This window comes from Microcebus murinus, chromosome 9 (genome assembly GCF_040939455.1).
Source record: "Microcebus murinus isolate Inina chromosome 9, M.murinus_Inina_mat1.0, whole genome shotgun sequence".
NCBI classification, from domain to species: Eukaryota; Metazoa; Chordata; class Mammalia; order Primates; family Cheirogaleidae; genus Microcebus; species Microcebus murinus.
Window position 1 is genome coordinate 86,258,447 of NC_134112.1, and position 16,521 is coordinate 86,274,967.

Here is a 16,521-nt window from a genome sequence, read left to right on the forward strand (position 1 = left end):
TTTCATATAATCTTGATCTCTATGAATATTTTAATAAAACCAAATATCGCTAATATTTTGTCCAAATACAAGCTAGAGTTTGCTCATCCATCTACAAAGTTGGCAATGAAAATGTAAATTTTGGCAAGTTTCATTCTTACCAAAGAAAATGAAAACGTCTTACCAAAGAAAATGAAAAGATCTTACCTGCTAAATATCTTTCACACTTTGTACCACAAAGGGTATGATTTATTAACCTATAACATTGAGGCTTTCATAATAAAAGTTTTTGGTCACTTTTTAGTTTTCTAAAAAGTGCAGAAACATGCAAAAGCACTTAATGAGATTTTTGACTTTATATAAATGGAAGAAGATAGCCTCCTTAGATATGTGCCTACAAGCCAGCCATATCATTGTTGGCTGCCATAGAGAAGATGTTAAAATGTTGGTCTGCCATTAAATCACATTTTTAACATATGGGACAAGAAGAATGTCCTTCTCTAATTTGGAAACACTCTGAGGATGAAAATAAGAATAGAAGAAAGGACTACAGTAAAAGAATTTTTTCTGATGATCTTTGAAGGGTCCATAAGGATCTAAGAAAAGGATGAACTGACTGCACCTGAGTCATTTGATATTATACATAGGTTGTGACAAAAACTCATATGGTGAAAAAAAAAGACATGTTGGGGGAAATAAGACTGACTCAGGACTCAAAAATATGTCACCAGAAAGGAGCACCACATATGTTAAATAGCACTAAAACTATAATTTATTTGGAATCCACATTCAGATTAAGTTCAAATTACCGCAGTGCTCAGGGAAAAACATTTTCCCTGAGAAAGAGAAGTTAAATATAAGTTAAAGTTACATGCTTTAGAGCATCTAAAAACAGGATATTTTAGATATGGAGCCCCTGCATGATGAATTTATAGACACCAAGGTCCTAAATGGCAAACAGCTAGTCTACCAAAATAAGTCTGCAGATACAAAGTGCATGGACATTTTTGAAAAGCTGGAAATTAATTCCTACAAGTCTAAACACCTGCCATTGCTAATAAGCCCAAAGTATAGTTATGCATTGGTATCATAAGGGATTGGTTCCAGCTGTCCAGGTCCCTGATATAAAATAGTGTAGTATTAATATTTGCATATAACCTACACATATCCTCCCCCTATACTTTAAATCATCTCTAGATTATTTATAATACCTGATACATTGTAAGTGCTATGTAAATATTTGTTATACTGTATTGCTTAGAGAATAATGACAAGGAAAAAAGTCTGGACATGTTCAGTACAGACACATTTTTTTTGCCAAATATTTTCCATCCACAGCTGTGGAACCCATGGATACAGAAGGCTGATTGTAGTCTATGCTCAAAACATTTTTGTTGACAGGCTATCTAACTTGATGTCACTGAATCAAACTGACACCAGGATCAGTGTAATGCAAGCTTGATAAGAGCAGACCTACAGGTCAAAGGGAATTTGACACTTAAGTGCATTGTTTTACTATTGCATAAAAGAAAAGAAAGATATCCTAAAGACTACAAGAAGTTCAGAGAAGTATTGTTGGAAAAGAAAATAGAAAGAGCAAAAATATTCCTCTTTATCATAAGACAAAAGCAAATGTAATTGTTAATTTTTATTGAATACAGGTAAAGATAGCAGAGTCATGCCGTGGAAGCATTCTGGGGCCATAAATACAGGTAATATCTATTTAATTATCCCCATTGTATTTACAGTCAACTTTTTAAAGGTCTTATATATCTCTTAAGAATATGCAATAATAATGTGGCCTATAAAACTTAAATATACAATAAAGAGTTAAAATCTGTATCAGAGGAGAGAAAGAAACATTACAAAAATATTGTATTTTTCTCACATTTACTATTTGTTTAATTTATTTTACTATTAAATTACTACTAATTACCACTGTTAAATAGTCCTATTGTTGTTTTGCTTGAATAATAGCATTTATGTAACATCAAAGCAAATAATACAGAATAATATATGATTTTATTTTTATTTTTATTATTTTTTTATTTTAATGTATTATGGGGGTACAAGTGTTAAGGTTACATATATTGCCCATGCCCCCCTCCTCCCTCGAGTACGAGCTTCAAGTGTGTCCATTCCCCAAACATTGCACATCTTACTAGTTTGGTTGTATATACCCATCCCCTCCTCCCCCCTTCCACCCTCCCAACACCCGATAAATGTTACTCCTATATGTCCACTTAGGTGTTGATCCATTAATACCAATTTGTTGATGAGTACATGTGTGCTGGTTTTTCCATTCTTGAGATACTTAACTTAGTAGAATGGGTTCCAGCTCTATCCAGGAATATACAAGAGATGCTATATCACCGTTGTTTCTTAAAGCTGAGTAGTACTCCATGGTATACATATAACCACATTTTATTAATCCACTCATGAATTGATGGGCACTTGGGTTGTTTCCACAGCTTTTCAATTGTGAAGTGTGCTGCTATAAACATTCGAGTGCAGGTGTCTTTTTCATAAAGTGACTTTTGATCTTTTGGGTAGATGCCCAGTAGTGGAATTGCTGGATCAAATGGTAGATCTACTTGTATCGCTTTGAGGTATCTCCATATTGCTTTCCACAGAGGTTGAACTAGAATAATATATGATTTTAAATACCTATTTTTTTATTTTATGTTAAAATAACATATGTGCATATAATTATTACATATTAAACTATTTTCTTTGGTCTGGTATATAACTGTGCCCTGGATTAGCTCTATAAAAATGCTGATCATTTTAGTGTACATGTAGATGTGCTTCACAGATCCAAACATACATATAATCAGTTCTGAATTGTTTCACAGTTATTAGATAGGTGTTTCTACTGTTCGCTATTCTTGAAACAGTTTCATTAAAAGGATTCCAGGGGAAGTATGTACTCATATATGTCATATATATGAATGAGGTGATGGTAGTTTAATTGAAGATAAGCTCAATTAATCTAGCTATTAAATATATAGATGAAGTAATTATCAAGAAAGTAAAAAATCAAGTTTTGTTGATATTAAAAATGTAACCAGATATTTTATGGTATATTCTTTTTAGTGAAAATACCTGAACGAGTCCCTTATTGGCTTCTAAAAAAATACTTAAGGTAGGAGAACTGTACTTGATTTATTCTACCTGACTACCTTACTTCTCTTCCTCTGCCTCATAAGATTTTGATTGTAAATTAAAGCAACAGGCAAAAGTAGCTTTTTGATAACCATTGATAATCAGAAGTCTCCTTATAGTCGACATAGTCTCTGTGACTGAGTCAGTGTCATACATAGGAATGCCCATAAGATGAATTTTGATGGATTCTGAAAATATTTCAGTATTCCCAAACCATCCTCAGTGGATGCCTTAAAACCACAGTTAGACATTTATTTCTATGCATTTATCATTGCATTATCTTTAAAACTTTTCATTATCTTTAAAAAGTTTCTCTTTTTAAACAAATACTTGTGGCAAAAGACAATTATTTTGGACTTTAGAATGAATGATAATCAAATGTTTTACTATCTGTAGCATCAACTGGAGCATTGGTTGCATGGGAATAAAACTAGTACTTAAAACCAGAAAAGAATGAAAAGGAAGTCAAAGATAACATAAACAAATGTTGTAGTTTTGTCTAAACTAGTAATCAATCATATCTCTGTCACCCTTGGTAAGTTTCCCTGTCTTTAGGAATATGAACAACTATCTGGACAGTACAGTAGGAATCCATAGGTAGAGTATTTGAGAACTGACTAAATTTGCAGAGACACCATGGTATGTCCTTTTTTCTTTACTTGGCTTCTCTTCTAAGAACTTGATTCTGTTAAATAAAATGAGTTCTGATGAAAGATGTAGACTCTCTTGCCCCAGAAACCTAGCAAATTAGGTGGGAGACCAGTATGTGAGGCATCTTTGGGCATACCCATACTTGGATCTACAATTGATTTTTTTAAACTAAGACTTAATTTTTAAAAATATATTATCATATTCTATGGAAATAAATTGAAAGATACATCAAGACAAAAGAAGGTAACAGAAAAAGTACTAGAGTTAGGAGATGTGAATTCTAGACCTGCTGCTGCTTCTTATTAGTTATGTGATTTTGGACAAATAACTTAACCTCTTTGATTCCCCTTATGTAATATGGGGATAACAAAGGCCATCCTAGGACTGGGGAGAACCCCAAATAAGATAATACATTTAAAAAGACTTTGTGTACTCTGAGGTGTGATATGCAAATATAACATGGCATTACATTACTCTTGCATGGGTAGTTTACTGTCAACATTGAAATGAGAGTACCCAATTTTTTTCAGCTCCCAAAGTATGATTCAGAGTCATAGCAAAGACCAACAAAGACATTTTTTAGAAACAAGTAAGAGGCCATTCCAGGAAACAATTCAGCTCAAGGGAACTGATATGTATGGAAATGCTTTCAAAGTGACATCCTTGAAGTGTTCTATGAGCAAACAATCTTCCTCTTGGACTGGGAAAACAAGAATACCAACAGAAGGTGGTTTTTTTTATTATTATTATTTAGAATTTTAATAAATACAAAGATGGTTTTCACTATATCATCATTAATAAATCCTAAGAAACCTGGATTATGGGAACTGCTTTTGTAAACAGAGGGGATTAATAGCCATTTTAGACCTATCTGACAAATACTTGCCTTATTTAATCCCTATTAGTTGAATATAGGGGAAAATTTTTTGATTTAATACAACTTGAAAAACATGTTTGATTGCCTATTCCCAATATCTTCCTGTTACTGATGCCCTTCATACCACTACTCCTCAAGAAAATAAAAAGACATACCACTACCATATTCTGGTAGCTTCTGCTTCCTAGACATGGGATTTTTTCCATTGAAAATCACTTTAGAAGTCTTTAGAGTGTGCCTAGCTAATAAGCCTATTGTAGTTCATGGTTTCCATCCTGGGATGTGTCTATACTGAAGTGCCCCTATAGAAGACCAGAGAAGATTGACCCAACTCTAATTCTATCACAGTTATTCATGTTAGTTTAAATTATAGTAAGTAAAACTAAAGTTAAATTCACCTGCTCCAAATCTGTGATTACTTAAATCTTACCTGCTGACTGTCAGTGGACCATGGAGTTTCTTCATTTGGTCTTAAAAATTGGACTCCCATGGAAATTATGTTTATTTTGATATTTCCTTTTATTTCTGGAATAAATTAGCATTTTTAATTTGTCTTCCCCAGAGTGTTTAATCAAAAATGGAGCCATTCTTCTCATTGATTCTTTAAAAAGTTTTCTAATCTCAAAGATAACCAGATGGAATAATTGGTCAATAGAATTTTATATTCTATTGACATAATCCAAAGTATCAAAAAAATGCACCTCAAATATGTACCACGCTCATTTAGGTTCTCAATTTTATGTGGCTATGACAAGCCAATAGACCATTTTGTGAAGGCTTAAATTTTCACCCAGATTGCTCTCAAAGTTAGAGAATTTTATACGAGAAATATCTGTGAGTATTCTTAGTGCTGAAGTTTTTTTAGCATTTTACTAGCCATTTGATTTTCTTCTTTTATGAACTGTCATTTCATATATTTTTTCATTTTTCTTTCTTTTTTTTTCGTGAGGCAGAGATCACTCAGGCCGAAGTGCAGTGGTATAATCATAGCTCACTGTAGTCTAGAACTGATTTTTTAATATTTTGTGGAGACAGGGTCTCACTTTGTTGCCCAGACTGGTCTCTAACTCCTGGACTTAAGCAATCCTCCCAAAGAGCTGGGATTATAGGCGTGAGCCACTGCGTCCAGCTCTCCTTTTTCTGTTAAAGTCTCCATCTTAATGATTCATAAGAATGCCTAACATACTATTAATCCCCCTCTATCTTAAGTTTTGTAGATATTATCCCTAAATTATTATTTGCTTTCATTTATTTTATCTAGCATATTTTTATATGTAACATTTCAATTATCTTTATTTATTTTGGTCATTTCTCTTGTGGGTTTTTTTTTCATTGCTCTAATGCTGGGAAGGTTTTGTCCTATCTCCAGATCACATAATCATCTATTTGGCTCTTAAATATCCATGTTAACATCCAGTGTTAAAAAATTAACACTAACTCTTACCTCATACCATTTCAAAAAATTAAATCAAAATGGATCATAGATCTAAATATCAAAGCTACAATTATAAAATTTATAGAAGAAAGCATAGGAGAAAATCTTTATGATGTTGGTATAGTCAAAGATTCCTTACATACCAAACTATTCAAAAAACACTAAATCATAAAAGAAAAAAATGGGTTAATGGACTTCGTCAAAATCATTCTTCTAAAAAGACACTGTTAAAAGCTTAAACTGCATGGGACATATAGGGAAAAATATTTACAAAAATATTACAAAATGTGCATCCAATAAAGAACTTGCATTGATAATACATTAAGACTCTTAAAACTTAATACTACAGCAAACAAACTAATTTTTAAAATGGTCAAAATATTTGCACTGATTCCTGACCAAAGCATATATAGATGGCAAATAAACATATGAAAGCATGCTCAACATTATAAGTTATTAGGGAATGTAAATTAAATCTATAATGAACTGCTAGCACATAATCACTATAATACCTGAAATTTAAAAGTTTAACAGTGCAAAGTGTTGGCAAGGGTTTGGAGGAACAAGAATTATTATATATTAAAGTCAGAAATTTAAAATGATACAATCACTTTGGAAAACTGTTTCTTAAAAATTAAGCATATAATCATATTCCTATCATGTAACTCTAGGTAAATACTCATAGGTATTTACCTAAGAGAAATAAAAACATATGTCCACACAAAGATTTGTATATTAATGTTACTATCAACTTTATTTATAATACCCCAAAATGAAGATTATATATATATGTGCCAAATATCCCTAAACAAGTAAGTGGATAAATGAAATGTTGTATTTCCATACCATTGAATAAAAAAGTAATGAACTACTGATACTCACAACAACATGAATGAGTCTAAAAACCATTATTCTAAGTGAAAAGCCAGACACAGAAAAGAAAATGCTGTATTATGTCATTCACATAAAATGCAAGTTAATCTATAGACACAAAAAGCAGATAAAGGTTTCCTGGAGTAGGGGATGAAGGGACAGATGGATGTAAAGAAGCACAAGGAATCTTTTAAGGGTGTTCTTTTCTAGATTTTCTCTAGATCTTGATTGTGGTGACAGCTTCACAGGTTTTAGAACTGTAGAAACTTTATGGTTTGGAGCCAGAGCAACTAGCTGGATTGAATTACCATCTGCTGAAAAGGGTAAGACTAAGCATGGAGCGGCAATATGGATACGTTGCCTTTGAGATATCTTTTAGACATTGATGTTGAGGTATGTATGGATAAGTAGATAGATATAAGTCCAAAGTTCAGGAACGAGATCTGGACGGGGGATACATGTGGGGATTTTCAGCATATAGATAGTATTTTAGGGCATGAGGTTGGATGTGATTCTTAAGACAGTGAGTTTAGAGACAGAAGAGAGTTAAGGACCAAGTCATCAGGAACTGCTACATTGATAGAGGAGAGTAGGAACCAACAAAGAAGACTTTGGGGTAGGAGGAAAACCCTGTGTGGTAGAAAGAAAACCAAGAGAATGTGTTGTCCTGAAAGCTAAGTAGATAAGTGTATCAAAGAGGAGGGAATGATCAACTGAATCTGATGCTTCTGATGGGCAGAGTGAGATGGATTGACTACTGAAATTTACAACACAGAGGCTATTGAGGAGCTTGATCAGTGGAATGTGAGTAGGATGATGGAGGTACAAATCTAAGAGATGTGCATTTTAGTATAGGAGGAGAAGACCTGGAGACAGGTAGTATTCATGGAATTTTGATGCAAAAAGGAAAGGTGTTTTTTTCCTTCACAATGTTCCCCACAGGCTCCACCACAGTATTTAATTTAAAAATTGTGTTTTTGAGCCTTATCCAATGTTTCCTAAGCTTATAGCCTCATTTCTTCTTGACTACTTTATCTTATAGACATATGTTCTGGTAAATCTTGGTGACACATTAATAATAATTCTATAGTTTTCTTTCAACGAAAGTAAATCTATTTCACAGGAAGTTATTCACTTTTATTCTTTGGTGTTGCCAGCCTTTTTATAATATATGCACTTAAGGCTATGCATTTTCTTCTAAAATGTCAAATTTTCATTATCACTCAGTTTCTTACAGAAGGATATCTGTCCTTTCCCATTATTGAACTTACCAATAAAGGAATGATATGGTTTCTGTCTAAGGTTAATGAAGGGCCCAGTCAGACTTCTTGAGTTCTGGAAGAGAACTAAATACTCATAGGTATTTATCCAGTTTCTCTTCTGTAATTCTATAATAAGTACCATGGTTTACCTCTACAGAAATATGTTCTAATTGATATTTTGCTTTGCTCTCTCTAGTCCTGACTCATAGCATATGGAAGGCAAGGAATAAGTATTTCATATCTATTTGCCAAACCAAACCTAGTGCCAGATGCATAACAAGCATTCAGTAAATGTTTATTGAGTGGCCTAGGAATGGCCTCTCAAGAAATTGTAGATAAATTCATTTCATTTGCCAGCGTTGCCAGATATTGTAATTATCTTTCAGATATATAATTATATATCTTTCAGATATATAATTATCTTTCAGATCTAGCTCAATTCAATGAGTACTTTAGTTATCTGTTTATTTTTCTTTTAAGAATTGACAGTTCCTTTATTAAAAAAAACTTTATTGTGGACATTTTCAAACATAAACAAAAGTAGAGAATAATGAACCCACTGATACCCACACCCATCCTTATCAGCATCCTGCCACTCTTGTTTCATCTATTTTCCCACCACTTTTTTCCCTAGATTATTTTAAAATAAATTCCACAAATCATATTGTTTTACTCATAAATAGTTCAGTGTATATCTCTAACTAGATAAACAATTTTTCTTGACAAAGCACAATGTATTTTCTTGCTTTTATGTGTCCTACTTTTTCCTATGCTGTCTATGTACCAATTTAGGCATTATAAATAATCCTGCTACATTCTTTAAAATGTCTGACTTCAGTCTTTACTTCAGTCTTTACTAGTCTTGCTTCAGGCTTTATTCAGGGATTTTTTCCCCCTCTTTCTTCCTGAATATGCTGATTTTTTTTTTTTTTTTTTTTTTTTTTTGAGACAGAGTCTCCCTTTGTTGCCCAGGCTAGAGTGAGTGCCATGGCATCAGCCTAGCTCACAGCAACCTCAAACTCCTGGGCTCAAGCAATCCTGCTGCCTCAGCCTCCCGAGTAGCTGGGACTACAGGCATGCGCCACCATGCCCGGCTAATTTTTTCTATATATATTAGTTGGCCAATTAATTTATTTCTATTTATAGTAGAGATGGAGTCTCCCTCTTGCTCAGGTTGGTTTCGAATTCCTGAGCTCAAATGATCTGCCTGCCTCAGCCTCCCAGAGAGCTAGGATTACAGGCATGAGCCACCGCACTGGCCGACTGCTGATTTTTTTTTTAATTGTGATAAAATACATATAACATAAAATTTGCTGTTTTTAAGTATATAGTTCAGTAGTAGTAAGTATATTCACATTGTTGTGTAAACAAGCTCCAGAATTCTTTTTCTCTATTAAAAGTGAAACTCTGTACCCATTAAACTACAACTCACTTCCCCTCCCCAAAACCCCTGAAAACCATCCTACTTTTTGTATCTATGAATTTGACTATTCTAGTTACCTCATATAAGTGGAATCAAATATTTAGAAGACAAATAAAGTATTTGTCTTTTTGTGACTGGCTTATTTCACTTAGCATAATGGCCTGAAGGTTTCTGAGCACTGTAGCATGTATCAGTATTTTCCTCCTTTTCAAGGCAGAATAACCATTTCATCATATGAATATACCTCACTTTGTTTGCCCATTCATCTGACAATGGACACGTGGGTTGCTTCCACCTTTTGGTTATTGTGAATAATGCTGCTGTGGATATGAGTTTACAAATGTCTCTTTGAGACCCCACTTTCAATTCTTTGGATATATACCAAGAAGTAGAATTAGTGGATCATATAGTAATTCTATTTTCAATTTTTTGAGGAATCATCATACTGTTTTCCACAATGACTGCACCATTTTACATTGTCATCAACAGTGCGCGAGGTTTCCAATTTCTCCAAATCCTTGCTAACACTTGTTATTTTTCTGGGGTTTTTTGATAGCAGCCATCCTAATGGGTATGGGCGAGGATAAACACTTTTTAAAAACATTATTATACTCCAGTGTCAATTAACAATAATTCCTCCATATCATCTAATAAAGAAAGGATTTCTAACATGTTCTTCCAACAGTCTTCCCCATAATCCCTATGCTGCCATTTCCTTAAATCTGAATCTTTGGAGCCACCCTTTATTCCTCTCTTAATTCTCTCACCTCACATCCAATATTTAGGAAATCTCAAAACATACCCAGGACACCCCCTACTTTTCATGCTTCCAGCCATCTCCACTACCCTAGCCCAAACTTACCGTCCTCTTTCCTGTGTGGATTGTTTCAAGAATCTTCCAGATCTCCATGCTTGTTCACCCTTGCCTCTCTTCAATTTGTTCTCAACTCAGCAATCAGCGCAATCCTGTCAAAACAAATTTGAGGCTGTGACACTCCTCTGCTCAATGCCCTCCAATGGTTCGCCATTTCACACTCAGAAAATATCAAAGTCCTTCCAGTAGCCTATGAGGCCCTACATGAGCTGAGTCCAAGTTACCTACCTAAACTCCTATCTTATACTTTTCCCCTGAGTACAGTCTGCTTCAGCTGCTGATGCCATCATGGTGTTCTTGAACACACTGCCATGCTCCTGTCTCAGTAAGAGCCTTCGCACTTACTCTTCCCCTTGCCTAGAATGCTCTTTCCCCTGAAATCTGCTTGATTGACTTCCTAACTCCTATGACACGTCAGCTTCACAGGGAGGCCTTCTCTTAACATCATTTTAAATGGAAATCAAACACCCAAGAATTCTCTATTCCCCTCCCCAGCTTTATTTTATCCTGTAAATGTTATTATCTGACATACTGTGTATTTTACTTGTTTATTTTCTGCCCACTGTCATTAAAGTATAAGATAGGCAAGGAATTTTAGATAAAACCCTTGGCATATATAATAATGCTTGATAAATAATTGTTGAATAAATACAGTTAATATATCTGTCCATATTTTTGTGGTTGTTCCCCAGATCCACATCACACCTTAAAAAGCAAAATGAAAGAATGTACATCTTTCCAAAGCAAGAAGAGTGGCAGAAATTGGACAGATGATGAAAAAAGAATCTACAGAAATAAAAGAATAGCTCAAACTCAAGAAATATTACAATATTTGCTCCCTATCATTGATAGCACTAAAAACATACAAACCACTCAGATAAAACAGCTATTCAGTATGAGAACCAACTTCCAAATCCAGCATCAGTAAGTCATATTTTATCATTCTTAGCTATTTAATACATTCTTTTATAAGGAAGCATTCTTTTATTAATTCCTTATCCTAAGAAACAAACATAGGCTCTTGAAAATGGTATCAGCTACACTTCATTTGACAAAGGGACAAAGGCCTAAAGCCATCGGAAAACACTAAATAAGTGAAGAAGTCATCAGGCCTTAGTAGATTGGTTATTTGCATGAAATTATTCATTAATTTGGATCTATGAATAAAAGTATGCATAAATAAATATGATCACAGCCTGACTTGAAAATGGTTCAGGTGTTTTTAAACTTTATAATCCTAGGGGACAACCAGGATTAAAAATTTAACCTGAACTACCTTGGTTTATTTTGATACTCAGAGGAAAGCAGAAGGGAATGTGACCAGATTTCTTTCTTTTTTTTGGAGACAGAGTCTCACTCTGTCACCCAGGCTACAGTGCAGTGGCATCACTGTAGCTTACTGCAACCTCAAACTCCTGGGCTCAAGTGATCCTCCTGCCTCAGCCTTCCAAGTAGCTGGGACTAAAGGCGCACACCACCACACCTGGCTAATTTTTCTGTTTTTTGTAGAGATGGGGGTCTCACTCTTGCTCAGGCTAGTCTTGAACTCCTGACCTCAAGCAGTCCTCCCACTTCAGCCTCCCAAAGTGGTGTGAGCCACAGTGCCTGGCCAGATTTCTTCTAAAGACAAAAAACAAAAACATCTCTAAGGCCAAAAGGAAACCCATGTAAATAAAAGTAACAAGCTAAGTAATAAATATAATACTAATATTATCAACAAATTTTTATAAAGTACTATGTGTTAGATACTGTTCTAAGTTATGTATGCATATACACTTCACATTTTACATATGAGAAAACTGAGGTGCAAAGTGGTTTCAGTAATTTGTCCAAAGCCACACAAGCCAGTAGGTAGCAGAATCTATATTCAAATCTAACTAGACATTCTGACTCCAGCGTCTTTCTGAATTTTATCATTATGTTTTGCCGTTTATCTTTATAACACAAATGAAAAACAGAATCAATGTATTTAATATACAGAGTGTCTATAAATCAACTAGAAAATTATAACTATTTTAATAGGAAAATGGACAAAGGCTATGATTAAGCAATTCACAAAAGAAAAAACATGGCCAATGAACATTTAGAAATGTTCAAGCTCACTTAAATCCAAAGACTGCAAAGTAAAACCATAATGCAATACCATTCATTTTTTCTTCTCAGTGGAAGAATTAATTCTCTTACTGTGGGAATATAAACTGGTATAGAGTTTCTGGAAGGCAATCCAATATAAGTGAAAAATCCTTAATATCATATATTCATTTTAACTAAAAAATTCCAGTTTTGGAAATTGATTCTAAGGAATAAACCTAAATAAAGGCTAAAAGGTTTGTGTAGAGTGATGTTCATTTCAGTATTGATTAAAAGAGTCAAAAAAAAAAAAAAAGAAAGAACTTAAATGTCCAACAACAGAAGATTGCTTAAGTAAATTATGGTGTATCCATAAAATAAAATAGTATATAGCTATTAAATATTATAAGTATATGTTAACTAACATGGAACAATGTTCATCATAGATATGTGGTTCAAAACAGGCTACAGAACAGTTTGATTTGGTATGTCTGCATTTATATGTATGTGCATATAATATACACTCAAACACATATATACCTAGAAAAGCTCTGGAAGCACATTTCCCAACAATGATTTTCTCTGGATAAAGTATTAGCAGATGATATTTCTATTTATGTTTTTTTCCTAATTGTTTATTAATGGGAATTGGTTTCTTATATAGTCAAAAGTCAATAAAATTACAAAAATAGGCAATTGGTGGCAATTTCTAGTGGAGTGGGGTAGCTATCATGCTGGGAAAGGCAGTGCCTGACCAGAATTGAGTCTAATGGGTCAGCTAATATGAGAGAAGCAAATAGTGTAGGCCCAGGCAAACAAGGGATCAAGTATGATAATATCAGCAAAATCAGAAATGAAGAAACAAATGACAAAGTACAGTAGACCTAGGCAAAGGAGCCAAGAAGTTGAGAATGTGGAGATAAGCAAGGGGTCTGGGTGACAATTAGGATATAGCTTGATCTTCAGTCATTACTTTCATTAAAGATCTCTTATATACTTTGAACCCAGAAATGCACTCAGTGTGGACTGGTCTGAGCATGAAGGTTTAGACAAATAGTAGGTTATATTAATTAAGACATCTTTGGTTACAATTAACAGAAACCAATTCAAGCTAACTTAATCAAAAAGCATAAGGTAGAGTATAGGGGAAGAATTATAAGAAAATACAAGACTATTCATGGAAACAGAGGGAGAAGGAATGCAGCCAGGCTTCAGGAAAGGACTGAAACTAGGGAATGGAAACCTACTCATTTATCCATCTTCAGTCTCTGCTTTTCTCTCTCTGCAGAAATGTTTTCACATCCCTTAGCTCACAAATTTGCATCCTATAGCAGTTTCACTTACAAGACTGACTCCCTATTTCTCATTCCCAATTCTAAATTATAGGGAAAGATAATCTGATAGGCAACCATGCCAGTGGGTAGAGCTCACCTAGTTACAGACACAGCTATTGGAAGCCTTACCCTGTGTATCTAGAGGCAGTCCCCAGAGAAGGGCAGAAATTGTTCCTGGGGCAGGCACTCCCAAAAGTATATAGGTATATATGGAAATATTAAAAAGTAAGAAAGCAGCAGGCAAAACCAATCTTAACAAATGATTTCACAGCATACCTAAACATTATTAAGTTGATTTTTTTGTTCTTACAGTTTATTTCCTTATGGCTGCCTTTTCTCTGTTTTATATATCCTTTGTCTGACTGGCTCAATACTCTCACATAATATTACCTATAGTAAGTGATTACAGGATAAAGTAAGAATAAGCAAAGAATAAGAAGATCACACCTTTGCAAACCATCTTGGACATCAAGTTGGGATAAGGGGAAAATGTTTAATGCTCCATAACAGATTGCAGAATTATCATAGTGAAGGATATAACATTTGAATATAATTCTAGGACTGGAACTTAAATTGTTCTGTTCTTAAGCCAAAATGAATAGGGTCTAGGTATATTACTAATCAATAGCATGCTAGCAAGAGGATTTACGTCCTTTAAATATATTTCTGGGCCGTGTGCAGTGGTTCATGCCTGTACTCCTAGCACTCTGGGAGGCAGAGGCGGGTGGATCGTTTGAGCTCAGGAGTTTGAGACCAGCCTGAGCAAGAGCAAGACCCATCTCTACCAAAAAAAAAAAAAAAAAATCAAAAGAAATTAGCTAGACAACTTAAAATATATGGAAAAAATTAGTTGGGCATGGTGGCACATGCCTGTAGTCCCAGCTACTTGGGAGGCTGAGGCAGAAGGATCACTTGAGCCCAGGAGTTTGAGGTTGCTGTGAGCTAGGCTGATGCCATGGCACTCTAGCCTGGGCAACAAAGGGAGACACTGTCTCAAAAAAAAAAAAAAAAAAAAAAAGTAGAATTCAAAAAAAAAACCTGAGATACTTTAAATGGCTGCAATTCGTAATTTACAAAACCTCCCTCTCTTGAGGAAAATCTCTCTCTTGGACTTACATTGATCATTTTACTGGTTACAGAAAAACACCTTATAGCATGTGTACTGAATCTGTTCTAATAGAATAAACAGAAAATGTTTTTGGGGCAAAGCAGAATTTTACAGACTATCTGCTACAACTAGATGTACAGAAAAACTGCTGAGGCCTAGAGTGGCTATTGTATCAGAAAGGCTAGGATCACACCAGGTATCCAAATAAACATATCCTCTAGGCATTTAGAATATAAGATTGGAGTAGTGCTGTAAAATCATGATCAGAAATAAAGACTTAGAAATGATGGTAAAAGTCTTAAGGATGAATTCACCAAAAGCAAAAAATGTGATTTATACTAAGTCGATATACCTAAGACCACAAAGTAGGTACATGTTGGTCAAAAACTCACATATTTCATTTCTTTTCTAGACTAAAGCCAACTACTTGCATAAATATAAAGAGATACAGCACATCTTGGACACCACCCAAAAATCATCCTTCTATAACCCAAAGTACTTTTACGCCAAACTCTTCAGAATGGTTCCAGTCTATGTCCTATAGGCCGTTTGAAAGTTTGTCACCTCTCAAAGGCCCCAAGAAGAGGAAAAAACATTCTCGAATAGAGGCCATAAAGAATGAAGACATGAAATCTCTCACCAGCAAACGGGAGACTGCTCCTTCAAGTTTTGGAGCAGATGCAAATAATATAAAAGATGAGCGTCTTCAATCTGGAGCATCCAACAAGCAAAGCTCTAAGCATGTAACCCCCCATCTAACTAAAAATAAGGAGGAGAAACTAAATAAGAAGGGTGGACAATCCATCTTCCGTCTGAAGTTGGAAAGGGACAGTTAATCTAGCTTTAGGCTGCTCTAAAAATTGTGGATGAAAGATAACATATGCCTACATATTTTATTTTTGTCAACATGGAAAAAAATCTCTGAACTTTTTATTTCTTTCAAAATTACTTTGCATACAATGCCAGAAACTAAGAACTCAAGGAAGGAATGACACGCACTATACCACTGATTTTAATCTCCCTACTAAGCATTTGAATGAATCAGTCAACAAACATGATTTCCTGAATTTCTGTTATATTGTTGGCATATTAGGAACCAGTGGTGATATAAAAGACATTTCTCTCCACTAGAAGATTATCATAAAATTTTACAGATAAAATATACATGAATAAAATGATTACAGAATTAAAAAGTGCATAGTAGAGTGTTAAGTTGTGCACCTCCAACAATTAGAGAAAATACTATATATTAAAAGGTGCTAATTGCACAGAGAAAAAGTGTGGCACCAAATGACACTGAAATGCATAGACTATGGCTTAAAATCATTTTATTTCCCCAAATTTAGCAAAGATGTAAAAGATTAGATGTGCAATTTCCTTTAGAGCAAATGAATGTACGTCTCCAGCTGTTTATTCATGTGAACACCCTGGAGCAAGTCCAGCACCTCGTAGCTTGCCATTTATAAAGGC

The 16,521-nt window shown here is 34.4% G+C and overlaps 1 protein-coding gene across 1 annotated transcript in view; it reads left to right on the plus strand.

Moving 5' to 3' along the window:
• The window catches only part of AGBL3 (AGBL carboxypeptidase 3), a 68,798-nt gene extending 52,556 nt beyond the window's left edge, over positions 1-16,242 (plus strand). Inside the window, exons 15-16 of the mRNA XM_076006632.1 lie at positions 11,232-11,463; positions 15,464-16,242. Of these exons, the coding sequence (XP_075862747.1) occupies positions 11,232-11,463; positions 15,464-15,887 (656 nt within the window). The 3' untranslated portion in view covers positions 15,888-16,242. The remainder of the gene's footprint in view (positions 1-11,231; positions 11,464-15,463) is intronic.
• Positions 16,243-16,521: the final 279 nt, after the last annotated feature.